Source organism: Diadema antillarum, unplaced genomic scaffold, assembly GCF_040938485.1.
Source record: "Diadema antillarum isolate AM-2024a unplaced genomic scaffold, OU_Dant_1.0 seq00000946_RagTag, whole genome shotgun sequence".
Classification (NCBI taxonomy): domain Eukaryota; kingdom Metazoa; phylum Echinodermata; class Echinoidea; order Diadematoida; family Diadematidae; genus Diadema; species Diadema antillarum.
This window is the reverse complement of record NW_027271795.1, coordinates 148,383-167,153: the sequence shown is the minus strand read 5'-3', so window position 1 is coordinate 167,153 and position 18,771 is coordinate 148,383. Positions and strand designations below refer to the sequence as shown.

General features: G+C 35.3%; 1 protein-coding gene across 1 annotated transcript in view; it reads right to left on the bottom strand.

The window, feature by feature from the left end:
* LOC139741703 (furin-like) overlaps positions 1–17,777 on the bottom strand; it is a 63,004-nt gene extending 45,227 nt beyond the window's left edge. The window contains exons 1-4 of the mRNA XM_071652285.1: positions 17,076–17,777; positions 12,602–12,703; positions 8,554–8,655; positions 3,495–3,623 (exon numbers count right to left, since the gene is read on the bottom strand). Of these exons, the coding sequence (XP_071508386.1) occupies positions 3,495–3,623; positions 8,554–8,655; positions 12,602–12,703; positions 17,076–17,255 (513 nt within the window). The 5' untranslated portion in view covers positions 17,256–17,777. The remainder of the gene's footprint in view (positions 1–3,494; positions 3,624–8,553; positions 8,656–12,601; positions 12,704–17,075) is intronic.
* Positions 17,778–18,771: the final 994 nt, after the last annotated feature.

Here is an 18,771-nt window from a genome sequence, read left to right as displayed (position 1 = left end):
ATCTATATAAACAAGCACAAGGAGGACATACAGTTGGCTGATCCGCACAAACACTATACAACCCTCCTATACAGGCCTTGCAAGTAATTAAAAAAAAGAACAACAAAGAAATTTGACAATAACACATCATCCAGAGGAGTGTCGATACATGTAACAAGGCTGTATCACAAATAAATGGGTAAAGGTTCATGGTTTCTTCAATGTACAAGAAAATTGACAGAATAAAATGTTCAAAGTAGTATCACTATTATTCTGACCTTAGGCCTTTATGCATTATGCAATCACTTAACTTCCTATGTAATCTAAAAAAAGCAATGACACACAAACAAACAACCAAAAAACTACAATTTCCAAGAAGCTGAAAAGAATGTATTTTGTGTCCTGAGACCTGTCAATCAGAATTTGGTAGTATTCTTGACATAGCATTATCTTTAGTGATATTTCAAGTCTACTGTGCACATCTTCCATACAGTATGTTGGGTTGTGTTGCAGAAATCTGCAGTGTAGGCTGCTCATTTTAACAAAAATGCACATGAAGACATGCACAAACACACAGTTGACCAATAAACAATCCACTTGACATCTTACTGTGGCAAGAGATTTTGTAGTTATCAAGTTGTCTGAAAGAAGTATGAAACATGCTGTTTTTAGGCACATTACAGATTTAGATACATTTTGGGGGTTATTTGTGAGCGTGAGTATTTGGATAATTTGGGGGTTATTTACACTGTATTTGGAAATACAGTGGACTCCCATTATAACGAAGTGCTTGGGACCGGCAGTTTTCTTTCGTTATATCGAAATTTCGTTATAACCAAACAAAGAAACAATAGAGAACATAGAGCTGATAATGTTGGAGCCTAAATTTTTTTTTCATTGTAACCAGAATTTCGTTATAACCGTGTTTATTATAACAAGACTGCATGGTAGCTTTTTCCATTCTTAGAAATTCAACTGGCAGGGTTAAAGAGACCTAATATTCAGTTCAAATTCAGTTCAAATTTTATTTCATATTTCCATTTTCTCAATGATGAGATTACAAAATTATTGACAACAAAACAAGAATACAAAATATACACAATCATGTCTTTTGATTGTAGAAGAAAAAGCAAAAGAAAATATACTTGACACAAATGTACATGGTCATATCGTGTGAAAATGTCACTAGTGAGTATAAGAAATATGATGGGGCCTACATAAAAGCCTTAAAGCTTGTAAAACTGTAGGTTCCCGAGTTCATAGGCATATACACGGAGAACGGATATGTTTGTCTTGACCAACTAAAATTACACCAGTACAAAAAATCGACGAGTAATAAACTAATGAACCACATAGATATTGCACAAACCAGACTGCATACAAATCTCGCAGTGTTTGAAAAACAAAAATGCTATATTATTAAAAGATGTATCGGTACCATGAAATAACTTGAATAACTTGGTGCTGCTGACAAGGACAAAAGACTGGGAGCATAAAAAGGTTGCTAAAAGCTTGGTAGTGTGTATCCACTAAGTAATAACTGTTTTAATTTGCGTTTGAAGGTGAATAAAGATAAGGAAGAAGTGATATCTAGAGGGAGATCATTCCAATATCTGGGTCCAGTAAATATAATTTTTTTCTTTGCAAAAATAGTGCGAGTACGGGGAAGGTGATAGGCGTCACTCTGGTGAGTGGGATAACAGTGGATAGAGCGATTCCTTTTGAACATGTGGATAAAAACAGATATACTAATATGTACTCTGTGGTGAAATTTGTATCACTTCTGGAATTCCCAGGCTCTGTACCAAAGACAGAGACTATTATCATTATTATTAGCATGGTCATTAAGACATGGGAGTGCTCATTGTCTTTGTCCCTCAAGAAATCCAGAGCAATCTGATAGAGCAATCTGATTGGGCAAAGCCCTCTCAACAAACCTTCTTAAGTTACTTTTGAAAGTTCTTGCAATGCCATGTGAAAAGAGGGCTACATCCTTTAATAGCAATTCCACATCATATTTAAGTCAGCTTTTTAAGTACATTAGAGTTACAAAGTCAAACCAATTTGATGAATGATATGGCTTGTTTGATATTTGCATTTTCCTTCAATAATTTAACTGGTTTAACTGTATATGCAAACTACAGGTGATAATGTCATGATAGTAACTTCCACATTTCAAACTGGCTTATCAAATGCCATCCAAAAATGGAAAAAAAAAACCAAAACAAAACATGTTTTTGGTCCATAATTTTGCAACTCCAAATTTTTTTCCAACAAAAATGTATTCTTAGAAGGTTATGAAAACATAGCAAACATTGGGTGCTATTAATGATACAAGATATTCCTTTTCAGGGTTCAACATTACACGTTGGCTTGATGAGCACTTAAAATTCAAAATGGATTGATAATGTTGTTTCCTTTATTTTACAGCCACTAGTTCTATTTACGAAGGTCCCCAAATGTCAGATTTGCAGATTTGAATTGCCCAAATGGACCACCAGTGAAAAAAGTGAGTGTCAAGCCCAGCTTTTTAATTTCAGTTTTCATCAAAAGGGGAAACTGATTTGTGTACAAGTAAATCAAATGTAAATGTGAGACATGTAAGGCCAAGATACCATCACCTCATAAGCTTTTCAATCACTGTACTGTTTTAAAATTCCATTCCTTTCTTCTGAAACACACTTCTACCATCTACACCTGTATGTCTGTTTAAATTTCCTCTTTTCATTTTAATACCAAATTTAAATGTGATGTGGGAGTGCACTTCATATGCCATCAAATCAGACATGAATGTAGACAAAAAAAAAAAAAAAAAATGGGATGGCAGCACACATACAAAGATGATTTGTACCTATTAACAATGCACACCAAACAAAACCCATACAATCCATGCGAGACAAATACTACAAATGTGACAGCAAACTACAAAAAACACATTTGACAAAGCGATTCACACAACATAAAGCATGACATCTGTCTTTGATCAATTAAAACAATTGAATTTTACTTCAACTTAAACAGTAAAAAATAAAATGAAAACACCTTTGTGGTGAAGTAACAAAGATAAAGTACTGTAAAAGTGGAAATTTTTGCAGCGTTGGAAATTTTCGCAGTGTTGGAAATTTTCACTTCGCGCAACCAGAAACTAGTGCGAAAATGATTCTGTGGAATTAAAAACCCACAAAATTCTTCTTACCCGGCCGAGCGGAAAAATTTGTCTAGCGAAAATATCCACTTTCACAGTATCAGGAACTTCAAGTACACAAACACACCATGACAACTGAGGTTAAGCATCTTGACACATCATTTTGAGTATCCTTCCTTCATCTTATAGGCAAAATGTAGTGTGCTGACAGGAATTGGTTACATTGTATACAAAATGTACGACTCTTAAATGCACATAGGGTACAACTGTTACATAACCTTCATACCATTTTACAGGATAAGGACAGATTGAGGAAACCAAAAAGGGAAGCAAAACAGGGAGTTTGAGGATAATGATGATCATAACTTACATAGTTTGCTATAAGATCAGGATGGTCCCTTTCAATACCATCATCCAAGATGGAGACAACCACACCCTTCCCTGTGTAGCCTTGTTGCCAGGCTGGTAGAACATTCATATCCAGGCTGGGCCCTCGATTCTGGGGGGTGCCAAAGGGGGGAAAAAAGAGAAAAGAGAAATGACAAAGAGAGATGGAAAAAAACAACAAACAAATGTTTGTGGACATGCTTGAGTGAGATCCCTGCAAAAGAATCACAGCCTTGAAGTTCCTTGCGAGGCCATGGCAACTTACACTTCATACACCATATAACACATATTTTTCATGGTGTTTCTTCCTGGATCATTTTTAAACACAACAGAACAATTAGCAAACTGAGATGTAGAACACGTTTGTACATGTTGAAACAAGTGAATTCGCTTTTGGCATTGCATTATATCGCGTAACAACTTGATGACAAAATTTCTTTTAAAACAAAAATAGAAGTTTTACCTGCCATCAATACCAGATACAATTTTAATGTGCCTACTGGGAATGGAAGGGAGGGAGTTTTGCATCTTATGGTTCAGAATGTGAGCTCACGGCAGAATAGAGATTGTCAATAATGACAGTTTCAATGTGACCTTTCTGCAATGTCCAGGGCTTTAAAAATCAAGCCTTCTACGTAAGTGGTTGTCTTGTTATCTTTTTTCTTTTTTTTTACAAGTAGAGTTAAAACTACGCGTCATGGATGATAGAGACCTCAGGTGGATGCTAGTCACGTTTATTGCTGGCAATTTTTAATCATCGCTGTCAGGATGACACTGATGAATATCTAGTCAGTGAAAAGTCTGAACAAGTGTAAAACGAAGAGGGGAGAGATTACTGAGACAGAAAAAAAGATCGCACAAGTGAAAAAGTGCAGCTTGATTACGGTGGTAGAAAGTAGCATAATAGTTAGCTTCTTCTTTTTTTTTTGCCAGAACAGATCAATATTAACTAATTGAGCAATCAAGTACTGTACTATGGTAATATAGAGAGCCTGATTTACAATGAATGTTATGGCTCATTTATCCACCAAGCTACATGTACCTAATTATTCTTGTTGACATGAACTTTACTTGACCCCATATTTATGACTTTGTAGTCACCAAGTCTGCATATTTTTGCCTATTCAGTACATGCTCTCATAGCTGCATGGTATGATCACGCAAGGAAAAAATACACTCAGCAAGGATTTACAACACTGTAATTAAGGACAACATTTTAGGTAAACAAAATGTCTAGCCAATGCTCTGCCACTGTCATTCAACATCACACAAAAAAAGTGCCAATATGCGACCTGCTGTAAGCCATTCTGTAGTACCAGGGAGGTGTTTCCTCTCACCTCCCTGGTAGTACACAGATCTAACTCATGTGACACCCTGGACTGCATGGAAGACCAACTAACAAACATTTAGTTTCAAACAGTATCAATATCACTCATAAATTACGTATCATACATGATACTCATATGAATAATTCCAAACAAAAAGTATACTATGGAAGAGACTAAAGACCTACAGTACATGTACACTTGTATGTGGCAGTTGACAAGGATTTGATGTAAAGATATCGATACGACAATAGAAACTCAAGAAAGAAAGGGAAGTGTCCTGTACAACCTTTCTATGATAATGCAACTTACGCAATTGTAGTATCGAGAGCACCAGGAAATGTGAAATCCCTTTCCCTATCTAGAACATGTAATTATATCAGTTGCAATCATTTAAATGAATTGATGAATAGAAGTTTATTTTTGAGCTATGTATGGAGTCTGCAAACAGCTTGACTATTAAAGGACTTTTACAGACAAAATAAACAGGCCAGGTAAGTATGCAATATAGAGATATATATATTATGGTACATGCATTTAAGTGTATCATAAAAAGTTTGCACTCATTCCAGGAGGATTGTTTGCCAAACTAAATCACAGACCATATTGCCAATGATATATGAACCAGTATCCGGTGACTTCAGCTTATTTGGCAATGACCAAATAAATGCCCTCATTTGTAAGTACACATGCTGAGATGAATGTCCTTCCTCATCCAGATTCAGCCAAATAGAGCTTGAATATTGCCTTACCACCTATACAGTGACGTCAGCTTGTATTTCCTGTTGCTTGATTAGCCATGGGCAATCAAAGTTGAATTTGACACTGGCAACATTTTCCTTGGTGCACTGGCAAGAATTGTTCTAACAGCACTGTAAATTGTGTTATTGCCATTTAGAATGATATTCCTCTGTCAAAGTCATGTCGCAATCTGGGTGTTATGTTTGACTCTCACATGGCTATGTCCGATCAAATCACCAACATTTCTAAATGAGTCCGTTATCAATTGCGCAATATTGGTTTTATTCGCAAGTATTTGACTCGCTCTGCCACAGAAAAACTTGTTCATGCACTTATTTCTTCACGCCTTGATTTCGGTAATGGTTTGTTTTTTAATCTACCAAACTCGCAAATTGCCCAATTACAAAAGCTACAAAATGCCGCTGCACGTATTGTTTCTTTGTCAAGTAAACGCAGTCATATCACACCTATCCTGAAGAGTCTTCATTGGTTGCCTGTACAGGAGCGTATTCGGTTTAAGATACTTCTTTTGGTTTATCATGTTATTGAGGGAACAGCTCCTGATTACAATGTTTGTTTGTTTCGTCAATACCAACCTTCACGAACTCTTCGATCCTCAACTTCAGGTCTCTTACATATTCCGTTTTCTAGGAAATCTTGGGGGGAACAAGCTTTCGCTCACGCTGGACCAACACTGTGGAATTCACTTCCTCGTGAGCTGAAAGACTCGAGCTCTATAACATCTTTCAGGAGTAATTTAAAATCCTATCTGTTTAGCAGTGCATTTTGAAGACCAGTGTCTTTTGAAGACAGACTTTCATGTCTTTTTTTTTTTTCTGCTTCTTCATCCTTCTTCTATTACTGTGATGTACTTGTATTTTCAATCTGTTTGCTTTGATGTACAATTGTAAAGCGCCTTGAGCATTTAATCAAAGTGGAGAACGGCGCTATAGAAATTGTATGTATTATTATTATTATTATTATTATTATGCCACTTTACCTGTATGAATTTCAGATCAACAACACAAGAAACAAAATGCAAAGTCACAGTGCTTACATACAGTGTACACAGTATGTTGGTAAAGATTCCTATACTACACATAGGAGTGAAAAGGTCTCTTAATATGGGTTCTCTTTTCACTACAGCATTTAAAAAGGGTCAGGAAACTCTGTACAAACGGCACAAATGTTGCCTTTTGGAGAATCAGTAGGAATTTCAGAGATGAAAATATAAACGTACTTGTGACATACACTGTACCATATGTCCCAAAAAAAATTACAACGGGGCCCTACGCAATGATATCTTAAAAAATATTGCATCAATCTAAATACAAATTCAGGGTATGAAACTATAACTCATTGTCCACATCTTACAGAAAACCCCATTCGATTTGCTTCAGTGGTCAAAAAGAAATGAGGAATTTTGTAGAGGATGTCGGGAATCTCTTTTGTCCAAGTTCTGTCTATTGTTCACACACAAAATCATTGAAGTGCTAAACTTGGAAGAATCAGACTCATGACATGCTTTACTACAATCCACATTTCTCTGTGACCGCTTAACCAAATAGAATGGCGATTTCTGCAAAATAGAGCTAAGATGTTATATTTTAAGACTCTGAAGTAGCATTGAAAAAAATAATCATATTGGATGTTATCAATGCAAAAATCTGATTGTAATTTTTGTGGGACATACTGCAGTATGTCCCCCAAAAATTACAATCAAATTTTCGAATTGATAACATCCAAAATGATCGACCTGTCTAAGTGCTACTTCATAGTCCTAAAACATTAACATCTTAGCTCTATTTTTCAGAAAACCCCATTCAATTTGGTTAAGCGGTCACAGAGAAATGTAGATTATTGTAAAGCATGTCATGAGTCTGATTTTTCTGATTTTAGCAATTCAATGCTCTAGTGCGTGAATAATAGACAGAACTTGGACAAAAGAGATTCCTGACATCCTCTACAAAATTCCTCATTTCTCTTTGATCAGTGACGCAAATCGAATGGGGTTTTCTGTAAGATGTGGTCAATGAGTTATAGTTTTATACACTGAATTTGTATTTAGATTGATTCACTATTTTTAAAGATATCATTGCGGGGGGTCCCGTCGTAATTTTTTTTTTGGACATACTGTACAAAGAGTGTATGTTCATGAGTGGTGTATAATATGTCATATGGCAAATCCAATCCTGTCAATTTCTTCTCCACTAACTGACTCTGCAATAAATACAGTCTTGTTGCCTTTGAATGCCACCAACAATTCACAGGCTACAGTTTTTTAATAGCAATAATGACGCATTTAAGAGGATGCAAATGTTAAGAAAATTATGTTCCATGATTCTGCAGCATGTTCACACTGGCTATAATGAATATAAAAAAAAAATAGACAAATAGAATGGAAGAGGTTTCATCAAAATCAGACCTGAATCATAAATTCATGTAATTTAACAGTTTTCCACATTTTCGTAATTCACTGATTTCCTTTTAAAACTGTTTGCAAATCTTCACAAGATTTATCTCACATTCAATTAATACCAATAAGATACAGTATCCTTTGCACCAAATAATTGTATTCTTGCACCAACTTTAATAGCAATCTCACCGCTTTCAGGAAAAAGACTTAAAGGGGTTGCAGTTGCTATCAAAATCATAGAGAGAAAACATATTTTCCATCATAGTTTTGTGTACAAACCAATTTCCAGTGAATTCATTATTACTTATAAAAAAATCCAACCATTGTTATTGGAACAAAAGGTGAGCATACTCGAGTGACATGGGGTTAGTTTTTCATTTCATTCCTGAAAACTAGGAGATGTACTGCGGTAAGATTTCATTCACAGTGTCGGGAGACATTATTCTTCGACCATGGCTGATGCATAAGTTTCAAGACATTTGCAAAAGGGTATATAATGTGTATGACCTTTAAGTGGATTTTTCGTTTTTCCAAAAATGGTCTAAACAGACTTGACTTACCAGATACCATATGGGCCACTTTGGGTCATTGAGGTGTGGACTGTAGGGAAGGAGATCTCGTTTTGTTCTCTTCTTGGCCACCTGCTGTTCAAACCATAATACCTGCAACAGATGAGAAAATGAAATGTTACTTCTAAGTCATTACCAACAAATCACCTACATACAAGCTTTAATACGTAACATACCGATAATTGTTTATGCTTTCAAACATGCAGTAAAATGGCATAAAAGCAGAAACGCTGGAATGACCTTAGGTCTTCTGAGATTGAATTAAAACATCTTCATTGATTTTGATATCACTGTAGGAAAGAAAAATTACTGTGACACCATAGATGTACATGTAGGTCTATGCCATATAAAGCCTGATAAGGATATTCTGGTGACATAGTAGATGCTTCAAATTTGCTAGTAACTTCATGTAAATTGTACCTGTAATGTTTCAATCACTGCAGACTTACAAAAAAAAATAAAATAAACAAATAAAAACAAACAACAAACAAACAAAAAAAATTGGGTTGATTTTGTTTTCTTCCCTTCATCATATATTGTGCAGTCAGATTATATTACAGTTGTACCTGTACTTATTACTTTCATCTCTATGGCACATCACGCAGCATCATAAAAAGGGTTAAATGCATAATTTCAAAAGCATAAAACCATTGTATGTTTCAAATGTATAACTGTAACTGCTGCTTGGTGACATCACTATCAGTACTATTCACTGAAGTACTGGCTTGATCTTTGTTAGTTTATTTCATCTTACTGTTGTTTGTTTTTATTTGTTTCTATACAAGGAATTCTTTTAAAAAAATGGTAAACACACACACACAAGGTATTCTACATTGTACAGACATGACCTCAGACATTTTGTTAACAAGTCCACCTTCATTGACATGTGGAATGAATGAATGCAACAATATTAGTAGAACACATCATTGAGAGTTTGAGGAAAATCGGACAACCCGTTCAAAAGTTATGAATTTTTGAAGATTCTGCGCAGTCACTGCTGGATGAGAAGACTACTACAGCTTGTGATGTCATATGTGTACAACGATATAAAGAAAATATAAAGAAAATATAATGAAAATTTAACATATTTTCACTCTTCTTGCTTAATAAAAGGTCACTTGATTTTCCTCTTTCAGAAGGCAAGGGGAATAATATTACCCATAACATACGTCGGTGACAAGTCGAGGAAATGTACACTTTTTTTTCAAAAAGTAAAATTTTGTGAAATTCTCTTTATATCATTGTACGCATTAACAAAGTGTTGTAACATCATACACTGTAGTAGTCTTCTCATCCAGCAGTGACTGCGCAGATACTTTAAAAATTCATAACTTTTGAACGGATTGTCAGATTTTCCCCAAACGTTCACTGATGTGTTCCACTAATCTTGATGTGTTCCACTAATCTTGATGCATTCACTCAATCCACAAGGTGAACTTGTCCTTTAATGGATTTTAAGTTTGTTCAGTCTACATGAAACCACTCTGAATACTGGCCTCTCATTAATCCCACCATTAAAAAAAGAAATAAAATTATAAAAATGCTGTATTTGTCACCTGATTACTAGTTTATCTTACTTGCAGTCAGTATCAAAAGAACAAAAGCTTGTAATTCTTCATTCATTTCATTCATGATTTAATGCCCAGGTATGCTTCGCGGGTTCATCAGTTGAACTTTTTTGTTCAGGTAGGAGCAGGCTTTTATGAGGGTCATCGACCCCTCGACTCTGTTCCATGTCACGAGTGCTTTAACTCTAAACCAATTGACTTAATTCCTTCTTGCACTGTCGCACTTTTAAAGCTCTGGACCATCGAAGCAAGGAGATGACTGTCTTTACAGGGGACTGCATCCAAAATAAATGAGGATTGAATGAGTGCAGCTATATTAGAAAATTATCAGTAAAGTTGGACAAAAATTGAACAATCCATTCAAATGAAATTAATAAATTTTTAAAGTTTTGATCAGTGCTGCCATTGCAGTTTTAAAAAAACCAGTTTGTAATATCACAGCAGGCCAACAATGTAAAGAAAATAATAACACAAAAAAAAAACATTTTTGTTATGCAAGTACACATTCCTTCAACTGAGCTTTTGCTGACATATGTTAGGAGTAATTTCATTCCCTTGTCTTCTGAAAGTTAAAGTCAAGCACCCTATCATTTTGCTAGAACAATGAAACTAAACTGTGACATGTCTGAAGTTTCATAAAGCAATGATGCCACATGGATTTGACTTTAAACTGTGAAAATTAATTCATCTTTTTAACATTTTGTCAGATTTTTCCTCCAACTTCAATTATGTAAGTATAATATCAATATTTAACTGATTTCAATTGGAGGCAAAAACCCTTTTAAGCACAAGAAAATCCTTACATTCTATAAAAATAGACAGTCTGTTTGCTTTGGAATTGCATTTATGACTTTTGCTTTTAAAATTGTTTTTATGAATGTAAAAGAAAATAAAGTCAACAACTAATTTCAAGAAACTTTGGTGCAGTGGAATCTTCCTTTGATATAATATAGGGGGAGGGAGAACTTTCCAATCATTCAGTAAAATGTATTAATTATGCAACAAGTGCAGGAATGAAACAATGCTTCCAATCCGGTCCTGTTGTTTTGAGGGTGTCGTCACACAGGGTTTAATGAGAGAATCCATCTTTGTCGACATACAAATGTACTCAGCAAACAGATTCCAGCACTATGCAGGGGTCGCACTTAACTTTTTTTTTGACTAGCCAGGCGGACTACTTAGAATCAATTTTGACACTGAAGCAATATTTTGGCTAGCCAGACGGACTAGTAACTTCAGAATTTTATGATTTTTAGCTAGTCCGATGTGATTTTGGGTGGCCAATGGCCAGCGCACCATCGCCAATTTCGAACCCTGCTATGCCTATATGGAGCTTTAAGAGCTCTTTGGCAGTGTAACTAACAACTTGAACTTGAAGTCATAAAGAGACTAGATGGATCTATTTTAATCTACCACCTGTCACATTGAGTAGTTTTTATCATAGCCTAATGACTGAAAAATTAACTGACCAATATTACTCAACATCCAATAACAGCACAAACACACACAAAACGAACACAAATTATACAAATTGACACACACAAACATCACTTATAGGTACATTATTCTCTTTCTTTCTGTCTAATATCTCATTCTAGTCCCTCTTCCTGTAGCAATCTTAAATGTGATATAATTGTCTTCTTGGTTGTTATGGATAGACTCACTGTTCACGTTATAAACAGTCTTTGTGCTGTTGGGTTTTTATTTTCTCATTCTGTTTCCCCCGCTGCAAAGATTACAACACTACAAAAGTACCATTCTCGTAATGGAGAAATCAAGACGGGTCTCACTATCTTATCAATCCGGTCTCGAGATGAAAAGAGTTTGCCACGAATTTCCTGAGAAATTGTGAAGAGTTTCACTTCCTTCCTACAAATGCCTATGGTTTCCTTACACTGTATCTACCAACAGGTACATTCTGGGCATTCCCTAAGCCCAATAATTATGAACTACGTATTAGTTCTATTTATATTTGGAAGGCATTTCACTGGTGCATCGAAAACATGTATTTCTGCCAGTGGACTTGATTTTCATTGGCAATATCAAAGCATAATGAAACACATAGGTTAGTGCATTAAATATCCCATTGGCTCCTGTGGTAAATAGCAATCTAATACGCCTTATTTTGTTGCCAGTTGAGCGAACACTTGCCGAGTGTGCGAGTCACTACTTTTTTTGTGTGCAAAGTCTACTTCAAATTCTCATAGCTAGGACCCACTTTTACAGTTTTGGCCTTCTCTAGATAATGATTTAAGATAATAATATCAATATTTGATGGCTTTGTTTCAAGGAATACCAGGGAATAATGTACTTGATAGGGCAAATATTGCACTCATCCTCGATTTGTGCAATATTGACCCCAATGGATACAATATCCACTTGCATTTTATTTTAATGCTGAAAACAAAAAGACCAGCATGGCTTATTCACAATCATCCACCAGCTTCATTAAATTGTCAAATATGACTTACCTTCGGCTCCTCTGACAAATGCACACGTCGAACTTGGCTGTGATCTGCCGATCTCTTAACTGTATGGTGATGGTCCATTAAGTGGTAATGGTCCTGAAATATCTGTGAACACAGAAAGTTAAAAGAAGATATTTATTTGCAAAAAGTATACAATGCTGACTTATACTGCACTGATATCAACATACACGTATCAAATCTACAGTTTTCTCCTCCTCTATTTATGCCAAGGATAACTGTGTTTAAATATAAAGTGTAAATAAAATCATTTTGATGCTTTTTTTTTCTATCCCTTGCAGTATACAATGTAGATGAATATCACATCTTTATAGTAGCACTGTCAATACTTCACACTTGCCATTTTTAGCAAAAAAAGCAAATCTTTACTTTTGCTCTAGTGTCACACATCAAGAAATAAGCAAAACTTTCCATCCTATAAAACATTCAACATATAAATTGCAGACCCCCCCCCCCCCCCCATGTATGTATTGTGATCAATGCAGGGAGGGAGAGATGTTTACTGTAAAAAGGTCACATCAAATTCCTCAGATAGCATTTGTCAATATTTAAATCAGTTCGTGACACAAAATCACAAATCATTGAAAACTTGAGTGGGAATCTCAATCACATGAAGAGAGCTACAACCACTTACTGTCACTAATGATCTAATACAAGAAACAATCATTATCATTACCTCAGTTATGTATCCTGCAGGCATCTCCAAACACTGATTTGGTCAAATATATGTATTTTACCTCATGAACTGATTTTGTGCATGTAGTTACTATAAGTAGTACCATCCACTAACGATGGTTTCATTTTTACAAATCAACAGACATATGGGCATTTCCACGGTAACTCACGTTACATTTTGAACTCAAAATTAGGTCGTTGAGATCAATATCCTTAAAACCTAATTAGTGATATGAGTTACTATATGTGAATGAGTATCATGCACCTCCATCCTACCTCACAGCAACATTACATCCACAGACTCTTATGAGAACTATGAGAAAAAACACTACAAATGTCGGTAACTCACGTTACATAATTTGGACATGCAAAAATTTGGCATGTCTTATATTCAAAAGTTTCCTCAAACAAGAAACAGAGAGACTTTAAAGTCTATTGTGTCAAAGTCATGGACTAACAACATACATCACCGAGTATGGTAAAAATTCAAATTGTCTTACATTCTCCAGGTATCGTCATGTGAAGCGGTAACTCACGTTACGGTAACTCACGTTACAGTTTGTCCACATGATCACAAGACGATTTTTTGTCTTAATAATCCAAAGAAAACTAACCAAGACAAATTTTTTTCACAAACAAACTCCATGAATAAAGAATCTAAATTGATTTGAACATTGATCTGACAGTATTAATCCCATTTTATCCATGAGATTACCAAAAGGCAGCAAACTTTACATTTAGAATACCAACTTGAAGATAAATTTCATTTTTAATTGAGTCGTTTTCCAAGCTTTCATTTGTACTGAGACAAAAATTGTATTCAACAAAATGATATGAAACAGAGTCTATTTCATTAAATTACACTCTTTTCCAGTTAACAAATGCATCAGAAATTGAGGATTTAATTGAGAATTTGATTTGATTGTTTTTTTTATTTTACTAGATTTAAATGGATTTCAGGCTATCTAGATAAAACAAGTCATCCATAAACTATTCCATTTAATACACTGAGTCACGAGACTAGAGACCTGTACATGTAGTCTGTGGAGAGTTTAAAGGTTCAGAAATGAATATTTCAATAAATCTTTTAACTTTTAAACAATGCAATTTATGTTCCAATTATGTATTTGATAATTGTTTGAATTACTCAATAATCAATTGTTTGTATGTTTGATTTGTTTACAAATTCTTATACTAAACTGGTACAGAAATTAGACTTGAATTACAGAAACTGCAGATAAATTTTAGTTTAATATCTGCTACCAGTATTTATCAGTTTAATAAAACATGTTCATAAATGTTTAAGCCTTAAAAAACAATGGCTTTGGTCTATGAAGTGTCAAGTAGCCATTTGTACATGTAAAAAGTATACCAATATTTTCTAGGGTAATCAAGCAGACTAAAGCAGTAAATCCCAATGAAAAATATGAATAGTAAATATTTTGTGATCAGGAGGCTAACTATTAATATCACAAAATGTTGATAGTTTGCTTTAAGGTACATGACTGTCCAGCTCTTAAAGAAAATGTCTGATAATGAGGTTCACATTCAACAAATTTTTGGTAATAGATCAGCATGTAAAGTAAATTATAGTAAACATGGAAAAGTTTCATTGTAGGATTTTGCAACAATATAGCTAAAACCTTAGAGTAGAATAGTATAAAACACATAAGCGTGTCAAATTCACAATGTTCAGTTCTCAAAAATTTCAGAAAAAACAGCAGGAAGCGAGCTCCAATCTTAAAATTCTGTTCATACATGTGAATGTTTCAGCCTCATAAACAATGGCTTTGGTCTATACAGGTAGGTATACACTATGAAATGTCAAATAGTAATCACTTGAATTACAATTTAAGAAACAAGAACTTTTCAAGAGTAATCATGCAGTGATTATCCCAATCAGGAGGCTATTAATAGTTATCACAAAATCTTGATAATTTGCTGGAACAAGGTCCATGCAGCTTTAGAAGAAATGTCTTTTAACAACTTTCGTAACAGATCAGTATACATGCACTGTTAAATATTAAATAGTAAATATGGAACCTGTTGAAGCACATGTGATGAACATGTGTAATTAATACATTGTGCATGTAGACCAGTTGGTGTGGTGATAGAGAGAGACCAAGAGAATAACAATTACTGGAAATAGAATCTTGATACAAGAGTTCAGTAATCATGTACTCATTGGTTGCTTACAATCACAACCTTCATATCATTTCTTGGTATTAAAGAAAAATCATGTCGGTAACTCACGTTACATTGTGGTAACTCACGTTACATGGTAACTCACGTTACAATTTTAAGACCTCTGTTATGAGAATTTGAAGCAAAGACTATAAGTCCCATCATATTTCTTGGATGTGTGCTGCATAGTTATTTGATAATCCAAAATACCATGTGTCAGTTGGGCATAGTAAAATTGCTAGGTTAAAAAGTTCATGTTTCGGTAACTCACGTTACAGCAGCTTCTCGAGCTATGTAAGAGCACGCTGGTGACCGAAGTACATATCTTACATCGAGGTCTCCACTTTATTTACTGCTAGATTAATATATTTTTGATTTGTAAAACCAAACAAAGTTTGATTTGAGCCTCAAATATAAAAAATAATCACAAAGAGCAACAAAAATGCATTTTTAGGGATTTTTAGGTCAAAAAATGCTTTCTGGTTTCAAAAGGTATAAAAATGCACAAAAGGGAACTTTTCTTAAAGGTAAAGTTGGTTTCACACACTTTAAACTATGGCTAACAAAGTAAGATTATCAGTTGTCCTGAAATATGCGGGTAAAATTTTGGTGGTCATGTCGCACAACTCACGGAAATGCCCATATGTGCATTCATGAAAACCTTCAACATGATGTACATGTAAATATTCCTCCCTAAAATAGAGTGCAATTTATCATCTTAAAGGTCATGAAGGTAGGGATTTCATTCTTTGTTTCTTTCAAAGTAAATAAAACTAACAATACTCATAACCGTTCTCATTGTAAATTTAAAAACTTTCAAAATTGCCATCCTGGTCCCAATTCATGAAATATCATACACAAAAAATATGTGTACATGCTGTATGGCATACTGTGTATGTGTCATTGTTTTTACATGCATGCAACAATTTCTCAAGTCAACTGATTTACTTCGTGAAATCAATAAGGTTCTCATAAATATATCGTTTCCCATAATAATCACTACTCTTCTCCTGAAAATGACTCATACACTGTAGTGAATATTTTTCATCACGTCATTAAATTTACTGTTCTTGATCACAGATCCACTCGCAGTCACAAAATTGCTTTTACTAACTTACATTACAATTCCCAATTCAGAAAATACAAGGCATAATATTCTATACAGTACCATATTATGGGTAAACTCAGCCTAGCGCGTAAACTTGGCCCCCAGCGCGGGCATAATTACAAGTGGCCGAGTTTACCACCAACACCAGCAAGGCAAGCAACTAGGCCAAGTTTACCCATAACTTACTAAACTATTAATTTACAGCTGGTATGTATCAATTAGATTCTAGTGTGGAAGTTACTTTCAAACTATGCTCAATGCAGACCAATTGTAAATTTTGGGCTGTAACTATTGTACGTATTGAAAACCCTTTTGTGCCTGTAACCATTTATAGTTACATGTAAAAGAAGAAAAAGAAGAAAGCAGATTTAACTTACTTTAAGACGATGGATGTTTTGTTACGCCACAAATGGGAGAGAATGAAGTGGCAATATTTCTGATTATTACTTCAAAATACTAATAAAAAAGTAGTCTCTAATAAACGATACTTACTTCACCGAGATAAACAAATCCCAAATTTTCTGCAACATTTTGTGCCTGTGCTGGACCACCTTCAATGTGCACGGCATATGTGTTCGTGTAGAAATCTCCAGACGATGAAAGGCATTGTACTTCACACAACACAACAAACAATATTAGAAGAAACGTCCTTCTCAACAGCTGCACATCCATCGCTCGACGTTTCTGACAAAATATGTCCACTTTACTCAATTTCTGGAAGCTGATCGGAACCAAATATTCTCTAGCAAAACTTAATATATGGGAAATTCATGAACAATGACAATGCCACGAAATAGTAGGAGTACAAATACGGTCAGAGTGGTTCCTAATCTGTAGATTCCATCCGTTCCATGTAGCAGTGAAGGGCAGTTTCTGCAGCGTAGTGCGAGCCGTGAGCCGCGATAATTTCTACGCGTGTACGCTGGGCAGAAGAAAGGTTGTGCTCGCTCCAGCCAGTCAGCTGATAATACGGAATCCAAGCACTAGGAGAGAGAGGAAGGCAGTAATAATACTAACATTGGGTGATCGTTACATAGGCAAGCAAAGCTGATTTTCTCACTTGCCTCAATCTTCTCGTTAGGTCAGAGTCTACGGAGAGCGGCGGATACTAGTATACTGTCACTCAGAGAGCAGTGCAGCGACATAAAAAGAGTCACAGAAATAACTACCGGTAGGCATTTATTCTCTGTCTGGAAACGTTCGTCGCGTGCAGATGCAAGGCGTCAGTTTTCCATGTAGAGAACTTTTTGCGTATAACCCACAATGTACTTCCGGTTTCAAGAGACAGCGTATGACGTCATGTTTGAAATGTTGTGCCAGCTCTAACAGCAACTACAAACCATTAGCACGTTTAATACACCATCCATATATTATTCACTTGACTTTTATCTTTTTATCAGTCTAACATTTCAACAGGATTTGTTTTTTTTTTTGGATAAATGATGATACGTACACTTCAAATAGATGTAATGGAGAAATTTGTATGAATACACATTTACACTATCAAATGCTTAGATGTGTGAATTCAAGTGTATACAGTAACAGATGTTCTGTGGGTTTATAAAAGAATAATTGCTTTATTTTTTCGGCACAACAAAAACAACCACAGAGGGATTGATGCTACACTGGGGGGGGGGGGCGGCACCGGGCGCCCTCCCCCTTTATTTATTTAGTTATTATTTTAGTAAATGATAGAAATAGAAACAAAAGGAAAGGGGGTACGTGCGCCCCCTTATTTCTTTTTTAAACCATCTTTGTCAGCCGATTGTAGAAATTGCGCTGAAGCGTTATTTTTTTCTTTTGCTTGTGGCACGAGAAATATTTTGTTAGCCCACCCCCCCCCCCCCCCCCTCCCCTTTACGGAATTCCTGGATTCGCCACTGCGTGCTCTCCCCTCCCGCTCGACGGGCGGGAAGAATTTCGGGACAGAGCCCTCTTAGTCATGGGTTTCCTTGCGTTTGTTTGTTTGTTTGCGTTTTGTTTATTTTCGCTAAAACCCCAGCCCGCGGTCCGTGCTATAAGACATATCATTGTTCTTATTATGCTTTCTACAGAGGGAGCTGTTTAATTAGATTAGATTTGATTTGATTTGATTTGATTTGATTTGATTTGATTTGATTTAATTTGATTTGATTTGATTTATTCTCTGTATGCCATTTTTCAAATACATCAATTTTCTGCAACTTCA